Source organism: Mytilus californianus, unplaced genomic scaffold, assembly GCF_021869535.1.
Source record: "Mytilus californianus isolate M0D057914Y unplaced genomic scaffold, xbMytCali1.0.p SCAF_5, whole genome shotgun sequence".
Classification (NCBI taxonomy): domain Eukaryota; kingdom Metazoa; phylum Mollusca; class Bivalvia; order Mytilida; family Mytilidae; genus Mytilus; species Mytilus californianus.
The window spans coordinates 29,153,805-29,180,811 of record NW_026262701.1 but is presented as its reverse complement, the minus strand read 5'-3'; the positions used below and the strand labels follow the sequence as shown (position 1 = coordinate 29,180,811).

Below are 27,007 nucleotides of genomic sequence, written 5' to 3'. Positions count from 1 at the left end.
TTATTTAAGTTGCAAAATCATTTAGTTCAATATGTTTAAGGTAAAGTTGTTTAAATCTGTGAGGAGTCATGGATTTTTAAAATTCGGGAGATATCAACATTTATATGATTTTGAATAAAACACTAAAAAATGCTCAAACTTGACAGTCATTGTTTGTTCCAAAAGGGGGTGTGTCTGACAAATAGAACTTCCGGAAGATCAGACGAATTTTTCTTAGCAGGTGCCCGTGGTGCTTGATTGCATAAGTGGATACAACTTTGAAAAAACGATGTTATTTAACTGAGGCCTGGGTGTTGTGCATAATATTATAAATGAAAGTTATGACAAAATTCGTACTAAGTCACATTTGGTTGCCAATCCTAATTTATTTTGATTATAAATTTATATATGCATCGTCTGCATTTGAGCAGAATGTGGATACCGAAAAAACTTTCATATATGGACCAGGGCTTGATAAAAAAATAACATTGCCTGTTAGATATTTTTATATCCAACCTGTGGACACCAATAATCATAAGTAAGTAATTAGCTCATTTCTAATATCATTATTTGCTTCATAGTTGAACAGAACATTTCAATTAATCCAACAGTCACTTGGACCTCTTGTTACATTTAACCAACCAAGAAAAAATGGTCCCCCATTTACATTATTCAATATTAATTTTAATGTGATACCTTATCAATAGACACTAAGGCACTTGGAGTATGAACCCCCCTTTATATTTTTAGTTGAACCTATTTCAATAATGTCTGTATGCCATTTTCCAGCTTAATTTCTTCTATTTAACTAATCCTCCATATACAAATTCACTGTAGAGTTGCAACAGTTTATATGTAGAGGGTGGGAAATATGCGAATTAAATGGAATCTGGTGAGCTTTTTCCAACATCAATTTAGTTTATGGTGTATATGGTACAGGTTGAAATTTTTTTTAGTATTGATTGACAAAATGGATTTTAAAAACTTTAGCCAGAAATCATAAGAAAATGTGCTATTTGATAGTTGCCTTGCATGTATAGCTGGTCAATCTGAAAAATTTGCAATAAAGGAAAATTTGTCCTATCAAAGCAATTGTAAAAATACCTTTTAAATTTTATAAAAATCCAAATGCTTATTAAACAAATCTTGATTCACTGTTTAGAAGAAACAAGTTCAAATGTGAAATTTAATCATTAAGACGAGTAAAACAAATTCTCGAAATTAAATTTTATTCATAACATTTAACAACCAATTATATAAAACTAAAAGATGATAAAAAGTGTTCAAAAAGGAAATTTAAGGGGAAAAAATCAAATATATTGATAATTTTTTAAAATTTATTTGCCCATTGAGGCAGAAATTTGTTTAAAAGTTTATGGAAGAATTTATTTTGACGGTGCTATTGAACACAACCTAATTAAAATGAAATCACTGCACTTGCTAATTTTTTTATGCTTGGTCACTGCATGTACATGATGTGGCAATCAAGCATATAAAAATGAGTGAGTGTGGAGATTTGATTTTAATTAGATTGTTGTTGAACTCTTTGTAAGTGTATTTCTGCATATATTATTATTTATAATTGTTCAGATGCTTCATGTAACTATTTTTCACTTTTTACTTTGCTTTACAAATCTGGTGTCATAGAAAATTTCCCAAAGAACCATTTTATCTGTTTCTTTGTAAAATGTTATTACTATTGACACTTGCACACAATGTACATGCACTACAAATGTTTGTTAATTGAAGATATTAATTCATAAAATAATAGAAAAAGACAAGAAATAAAGCATGAGTGAATTATGTTAGCTTTAAGCAATATTGGTCATAAAACAAGGTATATGGTTAAATTAGCATTTAGCTATTGATTGCTATCAAAAGTTCATCTTGCTTTTAGGTGGCAAGAAAAAAGATGTAATAAAGTTTTACTTCTAGAATGTTTATTATGAAAGAAAAATAATTTTAAATGATTGCTATAAGACTCAAAATAGACTTAATCACTGTCATAGACTGTACATATACTATCAGTGACTATAATTCTTTGAAATAAAAGGTCTAAAATATTTGCACATGATAGAGTTACAGAATAAATTAACTGTTTACAGTACAAATTACGAAAAATAATTTGGTAAAATTGATTTAAATATCTAATTGATTCAAAAATTTCTTTTACCCACCCATGTAATTGATTTAAATGTCGGTAAACATTGAAGTTGTCTTCCAAATGCTTGTGAAATATGTGATAAGTAAAGTGTCTAAAAAGCATTATTCAGGGTGTGAATAGAAATTGTAGACCAAGTTTATAAAAAAAGGGCAAAAGAAGAGTCAGTGTCTGAAATCATGATGATTTCTGTGAGCTACATTTGTGTTTGAGGAAAAAAAGATAAAAAAGTGTTTTTGGGATTCATTAAATTAACTTTTCTTGTTTTAAAGCTTGATTTATTTCATTATTCATTGTCAATATGTGTTCTAAAAGTTGAGATTTTTCCTAATATCCGATATCAGTTGGCTAACTTTTGCTTTTGAAATGCACAAAGTTTGAATGGTTTAAACTTTTTAAATCCATGCTATCAGTTCAAATTAGAAAGATTATCATTTTAACCAATTTCCCACTGAAAGAAAGCTGTTCTATTTAGTATAAAAATACTTGTTAATTATAAAGACATGATATAATGATTTTAGAATTAAAGGTAAAAAATAATGAAACAACTTGAAGTCTGCAGTGTCCAACAGTAGTACAACAAACTTTGAAGTTCAGGAGTAGTATTATTTAGCTGGTCATTTAAAGGTGATAACACTTCCAATACTATCAATTTGCTAAGATACTTAAGTCTTTCTATACCTAATATAAAATATATGTTTGAATATTAGATAAGCTGTATACATATATAATGAGGCTTTATAGATTACTGATCACTTCGTTGTCATTAGTTTTGGATGAAGATTTCTTGACACACCCTTCATTCAATGAAACTTTAAAAACCTTCACCCATCCCAAAAATAGATATAAAGTAATTCAGACATATCCTATTAACTTTGGAAAAATATAGCAAGTTGTAAAAAATGTGATGCATCATTCCTCTTATTGCACTTTCATATATAATAGGTTGTCAGTAACACCCTACATTATTAAGGATTGATATGCAGTTTTGATCAACTTAATAATAACATATGTCATGTATGTCATCATCACACAAATTTTCTTCAATCCTTATTTCTTCTTTTTTTTTAGTTGGTTAGAGATCATATTGTATTTCATGAATTGTTTTTATACGACCGCAAAAAAAATTTGCGGTCGTATATTGGTATGACGTTGGCGTAGTCGTCTTCGTATTCAGAAGACACATTGGTTTTCGCACTCTAACTGTAGTTTAAGTGAATGGATCTCTATGAAATTTTACCATAAGGTTCAATACCACAAAAGGAAGGTTAGGATTGATTTTGGGGGTTATGGTACCAACAGTTAAGGAATTAGGGGCCAAAAATAAGCATTTTTGTAACTTCCAGACATAACTTGTGTGTTAGTGTATGGATCTCTCTGACATTGTACCACAAGGTTCCATATCACAAAGGGAATGTTGGGATTGATTTTGGGGGTAATTGCCTCAAAATTTTAGGAATTAGGGGCCAAAAAAGGGGCAAAAAACAAGCATTTTTCTAGTTTCATGACAATCACTTGTGTGTAAGTGTATGGATCTTTCTGAAATTGTACTACAAGGTTCCATATCACGAAGGGAAAGCTGGAATTGAGTTTGGGGGTAATTGCCCAAAGCGTTTAGGAATCAGGGGCCAAAAAGGGGCCAAAAATAAGCATTTTCTAGTTTCCAGACATAACTTGTGTTCAACTGTATGGATCTCTCTGAAATTGTACTGCAAGGTACCATATCACAAAGGGAAGGCTGGGATTGATTTTGGGGTAATTGCCTCAAAATTTTAGGAATTACGGGCCAAAAAAGGGCAAAAAACAAGCATTTTTCTAGTTTCAGGACAATAACTTGTGTGTAAGTGTATGGATCTTTATGAAATTGTACTACAAGGTTTCATATCACAAAGGGAAAGCTGGGTTTGAGTTTGGGGGTAATTGCCCTAAACGTTTAGGAATTTGGGGCCAAAAAGGGGCCTAAAAACAAGCATTTTTCTAGTTTCCTGACAATAACTTGTGTTCAAGTGTATGGATCCCTCTGAAATTGTACTGCAAGGTACCATACCACAAAGGGAAGGCTGGGATTGAGTTTGGGGGTGATGAATCATAATAAGGGGGTTCCAAAAATTTGGGGGAGGGATTTTTTTTCCCTTTTTTTCCTTTTTTTTTCTGTAAAATTTTCCATTTTGAAATGGTTATTTCTGATTTATATATAAAAGCAAATAAGATGATATGGTTTGAATAGGTAAATTAAAAAAATTTAAGTTCTTAGACCACATTCATTCTGTGTCAGAAACCTCTGCTGTGTCAAATATTTAATCACAATCCAAATTCAGTGCTGTATCAAGCTTGAATGTTGTGTCCATACTTGCCCCAACTGTTCAGGGTTCGACCTCTGCGGTCGTATCAAGCTGCGCCCAGCGGAGCATTTTATTTTTATAGTTATATATTCAATTGTATTTTTGAGAAGACTTCATAAGTTTGTTTAACTTGCGTCTTATCTATTGAGCAAATAAAGTATATATTTAAGTAACGAACAGTATAATTTGCCTTTTAAGTAGATATTTAATCAAACTAGCAATAGTGGTAATTGTGTTAGCTAAATAATTCATGTCTTTATATAGAATGGCTGTATTCATTTACCTATTAGGTCTTTGGTTATTGATAATTATTGTTTTACCATACCAAAACTAATATTGGATTTAAGTGAGGATATTGTCCATAATTTATTAAATCAAAAATGCCATTTCAATTCAGAGCTTTACTATTTTGAGGATATTTTCTCCTAAAAAATATATTTTTCTCAATAAAGTCTTAAAATTAAGACATTACTTTGTTGGTAAGATTAAGAAGTCAACCATTTTAAATAACCTGGTTTGACTTCTTTCTTTTTAGACTGAAAAATTTCAAGGTTTTGTTGTCATGATTTAGAAAGCCTCAATAAAATTACAACTATAAAACTGGATACATATACATTTAATTATACAATTTTAATTTTCAATGTATAATTTAATTAGATCTGATGAAAATGTCTATTGATAATAGTTTTTTTTGTGGCAATTAAACTCAGTGAGTTAAAAAATACTGATAGTGATAAGAAATTTTGAAGCATTTAATTAAGATATTATCATCCAACTGAGCATTATATTCCAAATTTGCTGTATTAAAATTTTTTTTCTGCTACAGTATTACAAGGTCCATTGGAGATAAAGCATTTGATGTGACAATAACTCAAGTGAATGGAAACCGTGCTCGTGTGTGGGTACAGATACTTGATCTTCAGGATGGCAGTTATATTGTACGCTACAGGCTGTATGAGTCCTATCCAGATATCATCATAAATGTCAAGTACAACGAGCACAATGTGGCCAGATCACCTTATAACCTCTCAGGTTTGTCATGCCCTAGTCATAGTTTATACATTCTCAGGTTTGTCATGACCTAGTCATAGTATATATGCTCTCAGGTTTGTCATTGCCTTGTCATATTATATGGTACTCTCTGGTTTGTCATATCCTAGTCAAAGTATATAAACTCTCAGTTTTGTCATGACCTAGTCATAGTATAAACATTCTCAGGTTTGTCATGGCCTAGTCATAGTATATATACTTTCAGGTTTGTCATTGCCTTGTCATATTATATGGTACTCTCTGGTTTGTCATAACCTAGTCAAAGTATATAAACTCTCAGTTTTGTCAAGACCTAGTCATAGTATATACATTCTCAGGTTTGTCATGACCTAGTCATAGTATAAACATTCTCAGGTTTGTCATGGCCTAGTCATATTATATGGTACTATCTGGTTTGTCATGACCTAGTCATAGTATATAAATTCTCAGGTTTGTCATGACCTAGTCATAGTATATAAACTCTCAGGTTTGTCATGACCTAGTCATAGTATATACATTCTCAGGTTTGTCATGGCCTAGTCATCTTATATAGGTTTGTCATGACCTAGTAATATTATATATACTATCAGGTTTGTCTTAACCTAGTCATATTATATACACTCTCAGGTTTGTCATGACCTAGTCATATTATATTCAAACTCTCAGGTTTGTCATGACCTAGTCATATTATATTCAAACTCTCTGGTTTGTCATGACCTAGTCATATTGGATATACTCTCAGGTTTGTCATGACCTAGTCATAGTATATACATTCTCAGGTTTGTCATGGCCTAGTCATCTTATATAGGTTTGTCATGACCTAGTTATATTATATATGCTATCAGGTTTGTCTTAACCTAGTCATATTATATAAACTCTCATGTTTGTCATGACCTAGTCATATTATTATATACACTCTGGTTTGTCATGACCTAGTCACATTATATACAAACTCTCTGGTTTGTCATGACCTAGTCATATTGGATATACTCTCAGGTTTGTCTTGACCTAGTCATATTATATAAACTCTCAGGTTTGTCATGACCTAGTCATATTATTATATACACTCTGGTTTGTCATGACCTAGTCACATTATATACAAACTCTCAGGTTTGTCATGACCTAGTCATATTATATACACTCTGGTTTGTCATGACCTAGTCATATTATATACAAACTCTCAGGTTTGTCATAAACTATTCATATTATATACAAACTCAGGTTTGTCATAACCTAGTCATATTATATATACTCTCTGGTTTGTCATGACCTATTCATCTTATATAGGTTTGTCATGACCTAGTAATATTATATATACTATCAGGTTTGTCTTAACCTAGTCATATTATATACACATTATCACTGAACTAGTATATATATTTGTTTAGGGGCCAGCTGAAGGACGCCTCTGGGTGTGGGAATTTCTCGCTGCATTGAAGACCTGTTGGTGACCTTCTGCTGTTGTCTGTTCTATGGTCGGGTTGTTGTCTCTTTGACACATTCCCAATTTCCATTCTCAATTTTACTCTCAGGTTTGTCATGACCTAGTCATATTATATTCAAACTCTCAGGTTTGTCATGACATAGTCATATTATATTCAAACTCTCAGGTTTGTCATGACCTAGTCATATTATATTCAAACTCTCTGGTTTGTCATGACCTAGTCATATTGGATATACTCTCAGGTTTGTCGTGACCTAGTCATATTGGATATACTCTCAGGTTTGTCTTGACCTAGTCATATTATAAATACTCTCTGGTTTGTCATGACCTAGTCATATTGGATATACTCTCAGGTTTGTCATGACCTAGTCATATTATATAAACTCTCATGTTTGTCATGACCTAGTCATATTATATAAACTCTCATGTTTGTCATGACCTAGTCTTATTATATACACTCTGGTTTGTCATGACCTAGTCACATTATATACAAACTCTCTGGTTTGTCATGACCTAGTCACATTATATACAAACTCTCTGGTTTGTCATGACCTAGTCATATTGGATATACTCTCAGGTTTGTCTTGACCTAGTCATATTATATACAAACTCTCAGGTTTGTCATTACCTAGTCATATTATATACACTCTGGTTTGTCATGACCTAGTCACATTATATACAAACTCTCAGGTTTGTCATAAACTATTCATATTATATACAAACTCTCAGGTTTGTCATAACCTAGTCATATTATATATACTCTCTGGTTTGTCATGACCTAGTCATATTGTATAAACTCTCAGGTATGTCATGCCACCAGTAAACCCATGTTGATCTGAACAGATCTTAAAAGACTTAAAAGATTTGTAAGAAGATTTTAAATGCCCATCAAAACTTTGATGAGTCAGCTAATCAGAGAAATTTGGAACCATTTTTTTGGGGAGGAGGACTTGTTGAAATATCCTATACTAATTATGTAGGGTTCTCTGATTTCTTAGCATATCCTCTTCAAATTTGTATGAAGATTTCAGCTCATCAAAACCGTGGAAGAGTTCGCTAATTAGAAAATCGTAAATCTGAAATTTTTCTGGAGGGGGATTGTAAAAGCATCCCACATATTCTTGTCAACAGGATAGTGCCTTCAACTTTTATTAGATCCTCTTAAAACTAGTATAATGTTCCATCTTTTCCACTCATCAAACCCTCACATAAGTTTGATAATCATAAACATCTGGAATGAGGGACCATTTTTTGTAGAGAGAGACTTGTAAAAGTATCCAGAGGGTGAGATATGTGTGCCTGCTCATTTGCTGTTCTTTCATTAACTCATGTGATACACACATTTGTGAATTAATGTGTTGTTTGGTCACAATTGAATATTTTCTATATTTAATTCTTAGATGAGATATTCTATAAATATTTTGAACAACAACCATTTACTAATTTTCATTCATCATGTTCAACTGAGGCATTGTTGGTCTGAGTATTTCATCTTCAGTGGTCATTAGCTTGTCAACACTGAGGTAATTATACACCCCACTTGCGGAAAGGTGTGTTCAACTCTGATCCTAATTATTGACTAGGATTGCCAGTTTGTCCTGCCAAAGGTAGGTTGTAATCTCCAGGTAAATCAGATTCCTCCTTCAGTAAAAAGTGGCTGCAATATTATAGCCAAGTGTGCTGAAAGTGGTGTTAAAATCCAACATTCAATCAATGAAACCAATATTGCTCATTGGTAAAAGCTTTGTTCAGGAACTGCACCATACCTGAAGTGTATATAGAAGTTTCTTCTGAGCAAATTTAATGGCTTTCAATATCAAATAAACTTTATACACAACTGTTGATAAAATCAAAAAAGGATTGACCTCTGGCAAGAAAACTGATAAACAGATGAAATGTTTCTAATGTGATATGAATATTGTATATGATTATGATGCTCAAACAATGATTTTAATGTCTGTTGATGAATATAATAACACCAAAAGAATCTTTTTCCCTCCCATATTTATTAATTTTATATTAAAATCTGATAGAGTTATATTTAAAGTTTACACCTGGCCTTTTTGGAATACTCATGATATAATTTTCAAATCACAGTACACTTTACATGCCACATTAAGCTCGTCACTGATCATCAAACATTTATATATTACAGTTGACCTGTTTCCATAACATTTTTTTATTTCCATTATAAAAAAATTATTAAAATCAAGAAAAAGAAATTTATGTAAATTTTGAAATTTGATAGCCATAGAAACAAATTTAATTTTGTTATTTTTTATGAATATAGCAACACCAATTATTTTAGTTTATAGTTCAATGGATAGCCATAGAAACATAAAGCCATACACTATAAATAATTTATTTTTTCTGTTTTATTTTTCATTCACCAATTTAGTCATTTATTTTATTCTTTGCAAGATTGAAAATTGTTAATCTGATAGGCGCCTGTTTCAAAATATATGTATGGAAAAATCGAGAAGTGAACATGTTTCCAAGTATACAGCTGAAAGATATAATTTTTAAAAAAATCAGGAAATAACTTAATAAAAAATTATGATACTTGAATTGCTTTTTATGTTTAAAACAAATGTGTTATGCAACTATTTTAATATTTGTTTACATACTATTTAACTTCAGGCAATCGTAGTATATCATGTCTATTTTTCATTGAAAAACAAATGAGTGACGAACATAAACATATGGTCTTGTATCTACAGGGCTTGACATTAAGATAAAAGTCCCATCTTCTTTGACCTATATCCATAAAACAAATACTACTTTATTTTTATCCAAAATTGTTTTTTACAGTACACATGTTGACTGCAAATTAAGATTGGTCTCTTAGAATGGAATGCTTGATTGACTAGAAATTTATCACTTGCATTATTTTTTTCAACTTGAGTAACACTTTAAATGGGATGTCAAACCAATCATTTTTATATTGTAGGCTAGGGCCCTAAGTTGAACATTACACTATAGTTAAACTCTTTGGTTAAGTTGACGGTTCTGCTGGAACTCTAGCTCAATCTAACACATCCCTATTTTGTTTTACACTAGAGATACCACAACCTAGGACATATTACCTTAAGCTTTTGTAGTCCTGTAAATTACAACTCATCTTAACTATCGCAAATAAAATAAAATACCTCTTCTAGTATTTCAAGAAGTGCATGTATGATATAGATTAACCCAATCATAATTTTGGATGAGAAAAGAATTGACACCTCCAAAATTGTAGTCTTTGTGTCTGTGACATGTTTGTAAAAGGGAGAAAAAATGATAAGTATGTCATTGTCAAAAAAGTATCTATTATAGCAACACTATAAATGAAAACTTCAAAATTAAAATAATTATTTTTTTTTCTATTTTACTATTACAGATTTAAACTAAAAAGTGATTTAAATCAAAATTTATTTTTATGTCTAGGAATGGTATACCATGAGAAGTGTAACTGTCCAGTCAATAGAATTGAGAAATGGTTTGAAGTGATGGGTTGTCCAGAAAGCTACAACCAGATAGATGACGACCTGTCAATATTTGACAATGTGGACCTAGAAAAAGTTGCAGAGGAAGCTGTATCGAGGTTCAGTAACAGGGGAATGCACAGCCTTAGTCACTACAGAATAATTAATAATCAGGTACGAAAATAACATGATATGTATCATTCCCCTCCCCTTCCCCTAGGTAATGTGCACTCATAGTCACTTCAAAACAATAAATAATAAAGTAAGATATTAAAGTGATGTGTCTCATCTCCTCTCCTATCCCTTTTACAAGGCAATATTATTCATAGTACACTTTTAGTCACTAAAGAATAAAGTGGTACATCTTATCTCCCTTTACCCTTCCACCCGGAAACTTTATTCAGGTAGATGTCCACTCTTACTCATTACTGAAAAATTAATTAGATACATGTTATGCATTTCGTCTCTATTCTCCATCACCCCGCTCATGCGGGTGCACTCGACTCCAATCTTAATTGACTAGGATTGTCAGTTTTCCTATGGAAGGTCGGTGGTTTTCTCCGGGCACTCCGGCTTCCTCCACCAATAACAACTGGCCACCACGAAGTAGCCCAAAAGTGGTGCTTAAAAGTGGCGTTAAAACACCAAAAATCAAAAATCAAATCTATTCTCCATCCTTCACTCATTATAGTATCCATGAGAATTTATAGTCTTAAACATTATATACAGAAACATGGATAAAAGTAAGAATAAAAAGATGTGTGGTTAATGTTCTCTTCCCTACACAGTATCACCAGTACATAGAATAGTATAAAAATCTTCAAATCAAAAAAGGGAAAGAGGAAAAGAAAAAGCTGTAGAGTCCTTTTCCCTCAATGGGAATATGGCTTATTAAGCATGCATTTCAAATGGAAGAAATAATCTTCATAATGAGAATTGTATGCTATCCCATATTGATTTTTAATATTGAAAATTGCACCTCTGAACAAAGAAACAAACCAAATTTAATTCTTGATCTTTTTTTTTTACTATGGCATGCAACAAGTTTAGCCCTCTAACATGTCATAACAGTGTTTTTATATTATCAATGAAGTATTCATTCCAACTAGGATACAAAGTTAGAAACGCATGCTGATACAGAAAGCCTAAAAGCAAACAAATTCTTCACTTCTCCTGTTTACTTACAAGTGATTTATCAGCCCATACATCAGTTTGTAAATCTTGGCCCTGTAGATATGTTGTTTTCAGACCTTTTAATTGAGATCCAGCATATGTGATTAAAAATGAAATTATTGTTTATATTATCTTTATTACCTTTGAAGTACATATTTACCTATATCCGGGTAAAATGTTTATAATGTTTTGATAAACAATTCAGGTGATTTTAGTATTTTGACTTGTACATGTATTTTAAATTCATAGATATGATATGTTATAAACAATAATTTATGTATCATTTCCTGTCATATTTCGCTTAAAAATAGAAAAACACAAATGATATTTAGAGAAAAAAGACCTGATGTATTTCTTCAGATTTTGAATTAATAAATTGCTGCTTTTAGTATTGAGCTGTTTATCAGTCACATTTATTCATATTGAGATTTCAGCATACACAATTAATAGTGATATAATATTTACTCTGGTATAATAACATCTTTAATAAAATTTAAATTTAATCAAAAATATGATAAGGATCTATAGGTTCGATATGGCCCATATTTTTAGCTAAATATTCAATTTAGGATTTATTGAAAAATATTACAATGAATGGAAATGGGTCTTTTTGTTAAAAATTTAAGTATTAGCATTCTTTGCATGACATGACAAATGGAACACATTTTGATTTTTTATGAAAATTCAATGAAAAACTGGTCAATTTCCATTGATTTTTTGGACTGGAAACATTGAGCGCATATGTTGACAAAAAAGATTTATATACATAATGTTTGTTACAACATTTTGCATATCTGACTGGAATATCTAATTTGTCGAAGCCTATGCTCTATGGTTCCTAGTCCTAAATTTGGTTGAATTCCTGATGATTTTGTCAAATTTCACCAAATTTCTACTTTTGACCTATTTTGGTAGTAAATATTAAAGCATTGTATAATTTATAAGAAAAGATTGAAAAAAATAGTTCTATTTCACTTACTTGCATGTCTTTTCATTAACTTGAAATATTTTTTCTCTTGAAACAATGGACTTAATTTTAGGAAACTAACTCCTTTTCAAATCGTTCTTAATTAACACATTGACCAATCTTCTGTATCTGATTTAATCAGCTAATGTTATAATTTGCATCCATCATTCATCACAAATTTTTAATGTTTTTGTTTGTTTGAGTAAAATATTATTAATTTTTGATATTTTGTAAAACATCTTTGAACAGATATACAGGAAGACATATGGAGAACATGTAGGATTTAAGATGTTCAGTGATTCTGTCTTATTATCCTTGACAAGAAAGGTAAGTTAATTAATTGTTACTCCCTTCCTTTGATTGTAACCTTATGATTTTATGCCCCTCAAACGATAAGAGAGGGCAGTATGATTTCCAGTCTGTCTACTCACTTGTCTTGGTCTTCTTCCGTTCTGTGGAAAATTTCAAGTTGAGGTTCAGGTATCTATAGATATGTCAAAACTTTGTAATTGTATAAAAAATTGTATTTCAGTCAATGATAGTGCAGGAACTATTTTATTTTATGTTTTGAGGTTGCAGTGTTAGTTTCACTCTTAATCTTGTCATTTAAAGTTATAGTTTTCTGGTCTGTTGTAATCATTTTGCATTTGTCTAAATGTGATGTAGGTCAATTGACAGGGGAATAGGATTTTTTGTATTAAATTTATGAAAAATGTTTTTCAACAGGTTACCATAATTGATTTCATTTTTTACAAAATTAGAAAATAAAGTAGCACACATAAGTACAGTTATGTTAAAAAATAAATACTCAATAACTGACAATATATATAAGAGCATACATTTCAAGCATAGAGAAACTGTTTATAACCTCCACAATTCAAAACAACAGAGCAAACTCTTTCTCTTTTAATTGTATTGGAAAGAAGTATATGGTGTATCATTTCATTAAATGCACACAAGGAAAAACCAAAATCAAATGAATAAGGCTTTTATTGCTGTTTATCTCAAAGTCACAATGAGGTCTTCAACATGGAGCAAAAACTCCCCCCCCCCCTAATAAGTTCAAGATCCTAGCAAGCCTTAAGCACCAGTTTGAGGGAAATACTTTGCTTGATGTCAACCATGCTTCATCTGTGACTTGCAGAACAGCATTGTCTTATGATTTGAATGTCTCAATATAAAAGAAATTTAAACAATTCAAGTTATATTTTAGGTTGTGTTACCAGATGTTGAATTCTTTGTAAACCTAGGAGACTGGCCACTAGAGAAGAAAGACAAGAAAGATAACCCACTCCCAATATTCTCATGGTGCGGGTCAGATCTCACCAGAGATATTGTTATGCCCACTTACGATATCACAGAGGCCACTATTGAAATGATGTCCAGGTAGGTGTAGGTCAGAGATAAGAACAATATTTGTCCATGGTAAATCAGTATATAACAATGTTAAAAAAAAAATTTCAGAAAACAAAGGATAAATACATTATTTTTTTTTTCAATTTTTAGTTCAAGTTGAACATGCAGCAGTTGTATACAAAAATCTACTTAAAATCTGTGACATGACCATGAACTTTAATGATTTAAATATTCAAACAATTTTTCAAGTAACTTGGGATTAATTTGCTAATGTTAAAAAGGATAAAAAAGATTATATGTTTCATAGTAATCAATGAGTACATTATAATTATTTCAATGTAATTTGTCATCGTAGAACTTTATGAAAACTGATATATGGGGGAAAGAAAATATAAAAAGAATTCAAAATTTGAAATTGGTTGCATTAAAAGAAGATGTTTTCTGATTATAAAATGGAAACTGTTTTGAGGCACCTCCTGGCTTAGTCATTTATTTTCTGCAGCATAAGGAAGGACAAAGAAGATATAAATATGTTACAGGCGGTGGTCAGTGTTCTATTCCCCTGGATGTGTAATGGCCAATACTTTGACCTGCTCCGCACAGAATTGTCGACTGAAAAGGAACATACATCAAAAAGAACTCAACATTATATTTTTAAATTTAAACTCTGTCTGGTCACTCTGGTGAACCAACGCCTGTGTGAATCATTTCGATTGAGTCCCTGAAGTGAATACCTTGGTATGCAGGGTTGTCTAATTATGCAAATGAATGCAACATTTAAATAATACCCAAAATTGACAACAACACTTCAAATGGTCTGCAATTTTATTTACTTATTATGGTCTACATATTTCGCCTGCAAGGCAGGCGTCATCAGAACAATTTACATACAGAAATTAATTACTGAAGTACTCAAAGTGGTACATTGAATTTGACGTTGTCAAGGTGAGAGAAACCATGAAAAGTGAAAGTAGCAATAAAGTTTATAAATAGATAAGACAAACTTTAGAAAAATAAAGTTTGTATACAATGTAACTTGAGTTCGTTTTACTTTTATATGATACATGACATTGTTCTAAAGGCTTGGTATCTAAATGGACGATCTTCCCATGGTTCCTACCACTTCGCATTAGGCTTCTCTTCCAACTTGGCCATTGTTGGATGTTACTACTTCCTGGCGCGTCGGCAACAATGGGAAGATTTTTGTCGCCGCAAATGGAAAATAAAATTGTCAAAAATTGTTCCCTTGTTAATTCTTTGGTATATATATAATTTTTTGATTGTCTGCTGTAGTTAGTCTGTTTATCAACATGGTTGTAAATTTATAGTTCATTTATGTTCCGCACCCGCATGGTGTGTGGTACGTTTCTTCTGCTATCATTTATAGATGTACATGTATGTAAGGTGGTATCAGAAATCTTGGTCATCTTGGTTCAGTTGCTATATATATTTATAAATGTACAACAATTAAGTAAAACATTGTCAAATAAAATCAAGAATAGTTATTCTAAAGTCTGGTTCAAAACTTAAATGTTATTGTGTAATTTTTGCTGTGTTTTAGAAGTGAGTAAATCTTGCCAAAATATTCCCAATGTATTTGCTAATTGATAACTCAAGAGGAATCTAAGGAGTCCAGCAAGATGTAGATTGCCAAAATTATCTGGATTGTTTTCTATTGATCATGATGAGAAATAGCCTAATTTAGACTGAATTTAGAGTGCAGGAGAATGGCAGCATTACTTCTGGCTTTTACATGTGGAGATGGTCAGTTCTCCCCACTGCAGCAACTACTGATCAAGTTTAAGAGAAATTCATATCATTTTGATCTTTCTTAAGATATATCAAATGATACATTATGATAGAAATATTGACTCAACGAATATTCAAGAAACTTGTACAGTCATATTTAAGTTGAATACCTCAGCAGTTCAATCAATAAGGCTACTTTATATTCTAGTTTGTTTATTAAATCAAAGTAAGCATAAAATTAGAATCTTAATAAAAAAAAAAAACCCACTTAATCTAATGAATGGAGACTATCCAATTCAAATCCATTACAAATAATTTTTCAAGGAAACCAAATATATTTCTAAACAGGACTTTTAAGATTAAATGTTAATATGAGAAAAATAGGAAACAATTATTAGAAAAGATTAATATTCAAAAATTAAATCATTGACATTGTCAGAGCTAAGTGTTAACTTTTTGTTGATTGTTTTTTTACTTTTTTGTGTGTAATCATGTCTTTCTTAATTGTATTGGGCGGTCCTCTGTGATCTGATCTGTCTTACTGGATTGATATGTTCTTCTCTTTATTTAAAATAACTAAAACTGATGTAAATAATTCGTATATTTATCATCTTAATAGAGTGTTAACTTGTCAGTAATAGTTTTTCATTTCACACTTTCAGAGTTTCCCTAGATGTTTTCTCAGTGCAGGGTAATACAGGACCACAGTGGGAGAACAAGACAGCTAAAGCATTCTGGAGAGGTAGAGACAGTCGACAAGAAAGACTTGACCTAGTTGTGTTGTCAAGGAAACAACCTAAAATCATTGATGCAGCATTAACACATATGTTTTTCTTCCCTAAAGATCCTGAAAAATATGGAGAACTTGTCAAAACTATTTCTTTCTTTGACTTTTTTAAGGTATGAGGTACATAGTATTTTATAGTTTTCAATAAAAAAAGTAGGGTACATGTTAATTAGACAGCAATCTAAAGACACAAAAAAAACACAAGGAAAACAGTCTTTCTTAAATTGTTTAACATTTCACAGCGGTATAACATGTTACTTTTATTATTCTTCCCTTAGTTTATTTATTTTGTATTTACATTGTATCATAGATCAAATTTATTTGTTCAGTGTATGTTCACTGGTGTTAATATGTCTTTTGATTGAGTTAAGCCATTTCAATCGATATTTTATAGTGTGTCTTTCTATGTTGTGATGTTACACTATTGTTTTAGATAAGGGTGAAGGTTTGGTACCATTAAAACGTTTATACATGCTGCAATTGTTTGCACCTGTCCTAAGTCAGGAATCTGATGTTCAGTAGTTGTCGTTTGTTAATGTGGTTCATAAGTGTTTCTTGTTTCTCGTTTTTTTATATAGATTAGACCGTTGTTTTTCCCGTTTGAATGGTTTTACACTAGTAATTTTTGGGGCCCTTTATAGCACGCTGTTCTGTGTGAGCCAAGGCTCCGTGTTAAAGACCATACTTTGACCTATAATGGTTTACTTTTATAAATTTTGACTTGGATGGAGAGTTGTCTCATTGGCACTCATACCACATCTTCTTATATCTATATTCCATAATCTAGAATTTTTGCAATTAAATTTAACCATGACCTGTCAAGTCTACTACACAAAATTTCTGTAAATGTCATACGCTTCTAACAAGATACTTTTATGAAAGGAACTTTGAAGTTTTTATTATTCCCTTTTCATGGAAATTGATAAATCTCTGTGGGGTCCACCAAAAATTAAGATAATCATTTGAAACTAATTTCTGTTAACACTGAAGAATTTTCATTGAATTTTCATTGTTTAAGCTGGTAGGTTGAAGCATATAAAGTCCTTCAATTTTTATAAAAAAAAATATTTTTAATTGACACTGATATCAATGTTCTTTTCAGTATAAATATCAAATTAATATGGATGGTACAGTGGCAGCTTACAGATTTCCATACCTACTAGCAGGAGATGCTGTTGTTTTTAAACATGAATCTGAATATTACGAACATTTTTATCATGATCTTCAACCATATGTCCATTATATTCCATACAAAAAAGATCTAAGTGACTTAGTCAAACAGATAGAGTGGGCAAAGAATCATGAAGAGGAGGTAAGATATAATTGACTTAGTCAACAGATAGAGTGGGCAAAGAGTCATGAAGAAGTAAACTGTAAGTTACTTAGTCAAACAAAATAGAGTGGGCTAAGATCTCAGTGACTTAGTCACAACAAATAGAGTGGGCAAATATTCATGAAGAGGTTGTAAGATATAAGTGACTTAGTCAAACAGATAATCTGCATCGTTATAAAGAGGGTGTACAATCTACGTGACTTAGACAAATAAAGTGAACAAAAAACTCATGAGGAAAAGGTAAGATCTGTGTCTTAGTCAGACAAAAAGAGGAAACAAAGAGCCATGAAGAGGAATTAAGAACCCAATGACCTACTCAAAACAAATACTGTGGATTCATTTATTTTCGTGGGTATCAATTTTCGTGGACAGAGAAAAAAAGACGTTTCGTGGTATACGTAAATTCGTGGATCGCTGATTACAAAAAAAAAAAAAAAATTCAGATACGTAATTCGTGGATTTCTTTTTGAATTTGGAGATCATATAACCTCCTTGGTTTGATCAATAATAAAACAAACAAAAAAGAAGGAATTCATTGAAAAAGTTTTGAATTGTCAAAATCCTCCCTTGGTCATTCTAGGTTAAAGTGTTCATTGAAAACTTCTATTACAATAATGGACAGAGACAACTAATTATTTGTTTGTTTTACAATTTATAAATTCTTGTCGGAATTTTATAAGGCATTCAAAACTCTATGATTGAAAGCTCATTTCCCTAATCACGATATAATAAACAGTCATATAAGTAAAAGGTGTGAAAATAAATGTTCCTGTCATAAACAATGTTACCTACGGGCAATATCCCCGTACTTAATCCTATTGATTTTCAATCACCAGTAAACCAAACTATGACATGGTAATTAACAACTTGCAGTTATTTTCCATGAACAGTTTTAATCAATTTTAAAAAGTACATTATCACTGATATTCGATATATTTATTATTGATTTAATCGGAATACTTGTATCTTCTTTCAATACACGTGTTATGTTACAATGTTTATCGCTAGTCAACACTATACTAGAACTGCATAACATAACCGGAAATAAACATCCGACTCCATACACATTTCTCGGGATTATTCTTCGTTGAATTCTTAAATTCGTGGTTCGCTGTGACCCACGAAACCCACGAAAATTGGTATACCACGAATAAAAATGAATCCACAGTAGAGTGTGCTAAGAGTCCTAAAAAGAGGTAAGACACTAGTATTAGTGACTTAGTCAGACAAACAAAGTGGTTGAAAAGTTGCATGAGGAAGTGAAATATTATGCTTTAATGAAATAAATTGTTTTGTACAGGGATATTTTATCTTATGTTTGGATTTCCAGAGAAAAAATGCAGTTCTATAATTGTTCCTGTATGTCTGTCAGATGACTCCTTTGTTTCAGTAATTTGAGAAACTTTAAAAAAAAGTATATATGACAATCAGATTGTGGTACCTTTAGCAATCTAGGAGTAATACTTTTTATACGACCGCAAAAATTAAAAATTTTTTGGTAGTTTATTGGTATCACGTTGTCGTCGTCGTCGTCATCAGCATCGTCCGAAGACAGATGGTTTCCGGATAATAACTTAAGTATAAGTAAATAGAAATCAATAAAATTTTAACACAAGGTTTATAACCACTAAAGGAAGGTTGGGATTGATTTTGGGGGTTATGGTCCCAACTGTTAAGGAATTAGGGGCCAAAAAAGGGGCCCAAATAAGCATTTTTGTAGTTTCCAGACAATAACTGGTGTTAAAGTGTATGAATCTCTCTGAAATTATACCACAAACTTCCATACAACAAAGGGATGGTTAGGATTGACTTTGGGGGGTTATGGCTCAAACCATTTAGTAATTAGGGGCAAAAAAGGGGAAAATCAAGGGTTTTTCTGGTTTAAGATAAAAGCAGTGTAAGGGAGGTAATCCAATCCAAATTAAAGAACACTGTTTGATTACCTCCCTTACACTGCTTGTAAATTATGTATTAAGAAATGATGATTGTCTTGAGGTGATTAGCTGTCAATTTATTTTTAGCAGTTACTATTAATTAATATTAATTTTAGCCATGACTATGTATGTCATTTTATATTTTTTTACTTTAATGATGTATTTAAAATGGGTAATTTTGGTTGCAAACTGCATTAGAAATTTGAATTGAGATACTGACCATATCTTGAGGGAAAGAATTTTTTTTGGGAATAAGGGAAAGGGGGAAGGTGAAAAAAATTGGAGGGGGGACAATTTTTCTCATTTCAGATTTCAGAAATTTAAAGAAAATTTCTTCAAATATTTTTTTTGGGGGGTTAATATTCAACAGCATAGTGTATTGCACAAAAGCAAAAAACCGGGGTAAAATAAAAATTTTTTGGTAGGGGGGGGGGGGGGGTCAATTCGCAACAGCATAGTGTATTGCACAAAAGCAATAAATTGAATATAATATTCAAATCATATAACCAATTTGAAGTTCTTTAACTACAGTTATTCTGTGTCAGAAACCTATTATGTGTCAAAAATTTAGTTACAATCCAAATTCAGACCTGTATCAAGCATGAATATTGTGTCCATTTTGGCCCAACTTTTCAGGGTTGGACATCTGCGGTCGTATCCAGCTGTGCTTAGCGAAGCAATTTATTAATTCTGAAATAATTTTAATTCTTTGCTTACCCTGCAATAATTTTAATTCTTTGCTTACCCTGCAATAATTTTAATTCTTTGCTTACCCTTTAATAACTGAAGAACATATAAGTACAAATAAAATTACCTTATTATTTTACAGGTATTAAAGATTGTAAGCAATGCAAGATCCTTTGTGAGAGAAAACTTGTTACCAAAAGATATATATTGTTACCATGCAAAAGTGTTCAATGTAAGTTCACTATTGTCTATAGTGATAAAATCATCATGAAGTTTGATGTAATAATTGCTACCTTATCATCAGTGGATATGAAATATCAATCCATCTTCATAAAAAAAAAGTTTGTAGTCTAAGTGGAGACAACTCTTTTTTTAAGCTAGGGATATAAGCTTTTTTTTTCAGAAATATGTAGCAGGTACTTGTTATTTTTACAAAATGAAAAAGAAAATCCGCAATGTTTCCTTACCCGAATTGGCTCAAACTTTTTACTGGTGATTGTAAAAGAATAAAACTGGTTTGTGCCCTACAAATATCTTGTTTTGTTCTGGATTGAAAAAAAATCACATAAACTTAAGCTCAATATCTCAAGACTTCAAAGATAAGTCTTATTTAGAATCGTCCTGAATATGCATGAAATATTTGCCACTGGACGTTAAGCAACCAACAATCAATCAATCTTATTTAGAAATAAGAAGATGTGGTATGAGTGCCAATGAGACAACTCTCCATCCAAGTCACAATGTGTAAAAAGTAATCAATTAAATCTCAAAGTACCACATTCAACATGGAGCCTTGGCTCACACCGAACAGCAAGCTATAAAGGGCCCCAAAATGACTAGTGTAAAAACAATTCAAACAGGAAAACCAACGGTCTAATCTATATAAAAAAACTAGAAACACTTATGAAACACATCAACAAACCACAACCACTGAACAACAGATTCCTGACTTAGGACAGGTGCAAAATGCAGCAGGTTTAAACGTTTTAACAGGTGCCAACCTTCACCCTAACCTGAAACAGTAGTGTAACATTACAACGTATTTGTCATTTTTATGCCCCCGCCGAGTGACGTGGGCCTTGTATGTCAGTAAGTCCCAAAATTGGTTTCCATTCTTTAACTTTAGTTTGCCTCAATCAAATGTTCTGAATCTTATACATAATGCTTATTACCACCAAATACAGTTTGAATTTGGGTGGCATCACTTTCATGGTCTTGAGTTGTGTCCCTTTATAAATGGAAAAAATGGTGAATTTGCCATTTCTGCACTCTCACTTTACTTTGCCACAACCAAATGTTCTGAAACTTATACACAATGCTTATTACTACCAAACACAGATCAAGTTCCAATTTGGGTAGGTCACTTTCTGCATTCTTGAGTTATGTCCCTTTATAAATGGAAAAATTGGTGAATTTGCCGTTTCCACACACTAACTGTACTTTGCCTTAACCAAATGTTATGAAACTTGGTACACAATGCTTATTTCCACCAAAATATCATGACTACATAAATATCTGATGAGGACCAATCAGAAAGTAGATATGACCAGAAGGAAGCTAATTAGCTTGTTAGACAGAAAACTTAGATGTGCTGATGTCATGAATGGTTAATGATGTGCTATATCTAAATATTCAGGAGATATTTCCCTATTATGTACCTCGCTTAATCTATGAAAAAGTTAAAATTTAAATGTATATATCGTATGTATATTTTTATGAAAGAAAACTTGTTTATTTTGAAATATGAAATATATTTGTATGTATATATATGGTCTAACACAATATAAATGTTTTTATGTTGTATTTACATTGTATCATAGATTAAATTTATTTACTCTGTGTATGTTCACTGGTGTTAATATGTCTTTTGATTGTGTTCAGCCATTTCAATTAATATTTTACAGTGTGTCTTTCTATGTTGTGATGTTACACTATTGTTTCAGATAAGGATGAAGGTTTTGTACCTTTAAAACATTTAAGCCCGCTGCAATTGTTTGCACCTGTCCCAAGTCAGGAATCTGTTGTTCAGAGGTTGTCGTTTGTTGATGTGGTTCATAAGTGTTTCTCGTTTCTCAGTTTTTATATAGATTAGACCATTGGTTTTCCCGTTTAAAAGGTTTTACACTAGTAATTTTGGGGGCCCTTTATAGCTTGGTTTTCGTTGTGAGCCAAGGCTCCATGTTGAAGACCGTACTTTGACCTATAATGGTTTACTTTTATAAATTTTGACTTGGATGGAGAGTTGTCTCATTCGCACTCATACCACATCATCTTATATCTATTCATTTTAAATTCAGTTTTATTGAGATAGTTTGGATTATATTTCTTTTTCATCATGATACCTGTTGTGTTCTATTTTACAGAAGTTTTCCAAATTATTAAAATATAAACCCAAATTACCCGATTCTAGCTGGGAGTCAGTGGAACAGCCTACAGACAATGATGCAACATGTGACTGTAAAAGGTCAACAAAGTCAAAGGTAACAAATCATTGTTAATATTGTCTGATCAAATAATGCTTATATTATAACTAATAAGATGTGAATAAAAGGAGATATGAGGTTTATATTAACAAGACAGCAACCAAAAAGCACAAAAAGACCAACAGAGGCCTAGAGCCTACAGCCACCATTAAGGAATTACGATCTTAATGGTGTATAATAGTGACTCCCCCATGTTAAATTATGCTACTGTAAAATTAAGTTGATGCCAAGCACAACATAATGCTGAAACAGAAACTTTGTTTGGAATGCGTTTGATTTATTTATTTAACAATGTAACTTGGTATGGCATTTAATGATAGTGTAATATTACTGTGAACATCAGTATACATTGGAACTGATAGGCCCTATTATTAGGGCCTCAACGAATGGCGGATGCCCTATAGTGATCCGTCTGTCCGTCCGTCGGTCCTTCCATAACAAATTGTGTCCGCTCTCTATCTAGAGAACCATTATGATTTCAAAGTTTATACTTGACATGTGTATTAACCAACACCAGAGGGTGTGTCATAATGTATGTACAACTTCCTAGGTCAAAGTTCAAGGTCAAAAACTTTGGTTTTAGTTGACAACCCCATGTCCTATGGTAAAGATCGTGTCCGCTCTATATCTTGAGAACCGTTATGATTTCAAAGTTTATACTTGACATGTATATAAACCAACACCAGAGGGTGTGTCATAATGTATGTACAACTTCCTAGGTCAAAGGTCAAGGTCAAAACTTTGGTTTCAGTTGACAACCCCATGTTCAATCATAAAGATACAATTTTTTTACCACACATTATTCACAGCGGGCCCACAGAGATGGCTCCCATCTCAATGATATCTAGTTTATCGTGGTATGATCATCCAATCACACCAATTTACTACCTGTATGTTACTATTTATGAATACTACTGACCATGCAACAGGTAAATAGTCCCTGTCTCTCATTCATGCTTTGCATGAGTTACATCCCATAATAATTTAAGTTAGCATATATTCTGTGTAATACCTAGAAACAGTATAGATTGATGCCTTTAATTCATATCTGGTTTGATGTTTAATCATGGTGTGTAGAAGATCATATTCCTTATATGGTTTTAACAACTTTTTTAGCAATCTAATGAATTCATTAATTATCCTTTTATACATAGTAATAGTGAACACAACAAAATAAAGTATATTTTGAAGAATATCTCTTATTCGTTTGTTTGTATGCAAGTATTGTTTTATTGTTTTGAATTTGATTTGACACTTTTTGCATGGGTTATCGCCTAAGTACATGTATACAGTAAAACCGTCTTAATGGCTAATTTGTCAAATACTTTCATGTTTTTATACTTTTAATTTTAGACAAAGGAGAAAAAAGATGAGTTGTGACAACATAGTGTGTTTCCATGACTACATAAACATCTAATGAGGGACCAATCAGAAGAAAGATATGACCAAAAGGAGGCCAATTGGCTTGTTAGACAGCTAACTTAGACGTGCTGATGTTATGAATGGTTAATGATGTGCAATATCTAAATATTCAGGAGATACCTTAGATCCATGACTGTCATTATTCATAAGAGAATGATATTTAATTTTGATTTTGGGCCATTTCTCCATGACTTCATAATTGACAATTACTATCATGTTATACATTTTGAATATTTTAGGTCATTAATGAAGATTTTTTCTTTTGTTACATTTTAAAGTTCATAGTATGCTAATGATATTTTGTTGCAACACCAAACCAGTTTTTTGTTGTTGTTTTTATCATTAATTTTTCATATTGCATTGAAACCTGTACATTTGTTAGTTGAAAAAATAATCAATTACCATAACAAACCACATTTTTCAAAAGTTTAGTGCTTGGTGCTTTTATTGTGATGCTCCGAATCAGTAAATTTAGTTATTTTTATCAAAGGTGTACAAACATTTTCAGAAACTGCCTTTGATTTTAAAAAATTTGAATTTATTTTATGATTCGCCTTTCATCTAGTCGCATGTTTTTAGTGTGGGTTACCACAGATATATTTATTATATTACTCAATGCAGGGGTTCAAATTAGTGTGGGTCTGAAGTAGAAAACCTGTCTATTCTAGGTGAGAACTTTTCATTTTTGAATTACACAAGTCAAGGACCTGCCATTTTGTACACTGATGCTTTATATAGGACCTTTTATTTGAAAATTCAAATGGTCCTGGACCTTTTCACTATTTAGAGCAAATTTGAACCCCTGCAGATTGGCACCACAATATATTGTTATTTATATGGGTAAATCTTAGCTCTAGTTTTTGTTAGGTATCTTATTTAGTTTTCTACAAAATACAATATTATTGATATTATTTGCACATTTATTGGTAGAGCACTTTCATCTGCTTCATTATACACATCTTTAACCTTTATAGCTTTTTATTATTCACTCAGATGATTTTCAGAGGTAAAATAGTGCAATCAAATCCCTATAACTTTTAGATGGTTGGCTATAGTTCAGCTAATCTACTCTTCAAATGGGGCTATTTTTCAAGTATTTTACATTTGTTTAGAATAGTGCTTATATTTTCCCCATTGAACTGTATTTGCTAGGTAAAATGTATAAGTGGTGAAAAAAAACTTCCATTAAAATATTCTGACATAAAATCTTCTTATAAAGAACTTGCAAAATATTTCACCACGCAAAATAGCTGTGTTTACATTAATTTTTATAGGTGCTAGTTGCATGTATATAATCTAGTCAAAATACATGAATGAATAATTATATTATTTATATAGTTTAGAATATTTTATAGTGTTAATTTTGAGAAAAGGAAAGAAAAATTGTTTATAAGGATATTGGTAATGTTTTATACCAAATAAAAATAACTTTAAATCATACATTGTAAGATAACCATGTATTACATCTTCTGTCATTTGTCATTCATTCATTATGTATTCTTTCAATTTATATGCCCTGTAAAAATGTAAGCCTTCAATGTTTGAGCCTTACACTATGCAATGCATAGAGTCTAAGAAGGGGAACAGACTTTAAAATGTTATTGTACAGTCATTCATTCATCGGTTTTTGCTGTTTGTTCACGAAATGACATTGATCCATGATTGTAATAATCCCTTGACAAGGATGATGGAACATTGCGAAAATAACATCAAAAGAATTTTTAAAGGCTTGTTCAGGCAGAAAATTATTATTTTTAGTGCATATGTAATTCTACATATTCAACAGTCCTGAACTATCTTAATACATGTATTGCCAGTGTATTATGATGTTGAGTCCATAAGGTCAATACTTATCTTCTCATGTAAATTTTACATGAGCTATTATTTAATTACATTTTGTCAAATTAAGTCATTATAAACTTGTTTAAAAAACTGATTGTTGGTCAGAAAGTGTATATTATTTTTTAGGATGTTTTCCATTATCTTCTAATAGCTATTTTAATTTGTTTGCTTTCATATGAAATTTCCGTCCTTTACATATAAATATAGTCAGAAGTCCATTCAAAGTAATGGGTTTCTGTCATTGTTTTTTTCATCTTACAAAATATTTTTATATGAGATTCCTACACAAAGAAGTGCATTTCAATTCTTTACTAGTCTTTTTTTTCTTGCTGATTACCATTGTAGACCTTGATACAGAAAGACAATTTTATTTTTTGTTTTATTTTTCAAGATAGATATGTACTCTAATTTTAATAAAAAAAATTATAATTATATTATGTTTCTATGTTATCAATCGACGGCATTATAATTTTGGCCCCACTGACTCTATAGTCAAGATGCTCTAAAGAAATCACTTGTCTGTTCATCTGATTGGGTAAACAACTTGGCACTAAAGTTGTATTATACCGGTAGCAAAAATACCTATTTTCTAAAAATGGCAATGTTACTCAATTACTGCATGTGACCATCAGAGAATATTTCATTTTGTAGATGCATAGATTTACAATGTTATAATAGGATATACCTTGGGATATACCTATAGGCTTTAAACACTGTTGTTGGTTTTTTTTGCATATAAAAATAGTTGAAATTAATTGCCTTCCTGGCTATTATATCAAACGAGTGCATACTCCTGTCTTCTTGAGCAACAATGTGCCACTAACAAATCGTCTCAAGGGTTTTTGTCATGCC

At 31.4% G+C, this 27,007-nt stretch overlaps 1 protein-coding gene across 4 annotated transcripts; it reads left to right on the top strand.

Moving 5' to 3' along the window:
* On the top strand, window positions 1-26,589 carry LOC127702578 (protein O-glucosyltransferase 2-like). Of its 4 annotated transcripts, XM_052206832.1 has the most exons (10): window positions 1-517; window positions 5,309-5,514; window positions 10,385-10,596; window positions 12,812-12,889; window positions 13,776-13,948; window positions 16,330-16,567; window positions 17,557-17,766; window positions 20,551-20,640; window positions 22,772-22,888; window positions 24,245-26,589. In XM_052206832.1, exons 1-10 carry the CDS (start codon window positions 312-314, stop codon window positions 24,269-24,271), a joined length of 1,557 nt encoding a protein of 518 aa, XP_052062792.1. In that variant the 5' UTR covers window positions 1-311; the 3' UTR covers window positions 24,272-26,589. The 4 variants fall into 4 exon arrangements, with proteins under 4 accessions (XP_052062792.1, XP_052062796.1, XP_052062795.1 ...); XM_052206836.1 differs by lacking the exons at window positions 1-517; window positions 5,309-5,514 and adding an exon at window positions 5,992-5,998; XM_052206835.1 differs by lacking the exons at window positions 1-517; window positions 5,309-5,514 and adding an exon at window positions 6,538-6,544.
* The last annotated feature ends 418 nt before the right edge of the window (window positions 26,590-27,007 follow it).

Bases quoted from the DNA above. Each gene is read 5' to 3' on its own strand.
- LOC127702578 (XM_052206832.1), top strand. From the start codon at position 312: ATGAAAGTTATGACAAAATTCGTACTAAGTCACATTTGGTTGCCAATC. The intron at 5,515-10,384 runs GTTTGTCATGCC...TTTTATGTCTAG, and splicing joins ATCACCTTATAACCTCTCAG to GAATGGTATACCATGAGAAG. The intron at 10,597-12,811 runs GTACGAAAATAA...ATCTTTGAACAG, and splicing joins ACAGAATAATTAATAATCAG to ATATACAGGAAGACATATGG.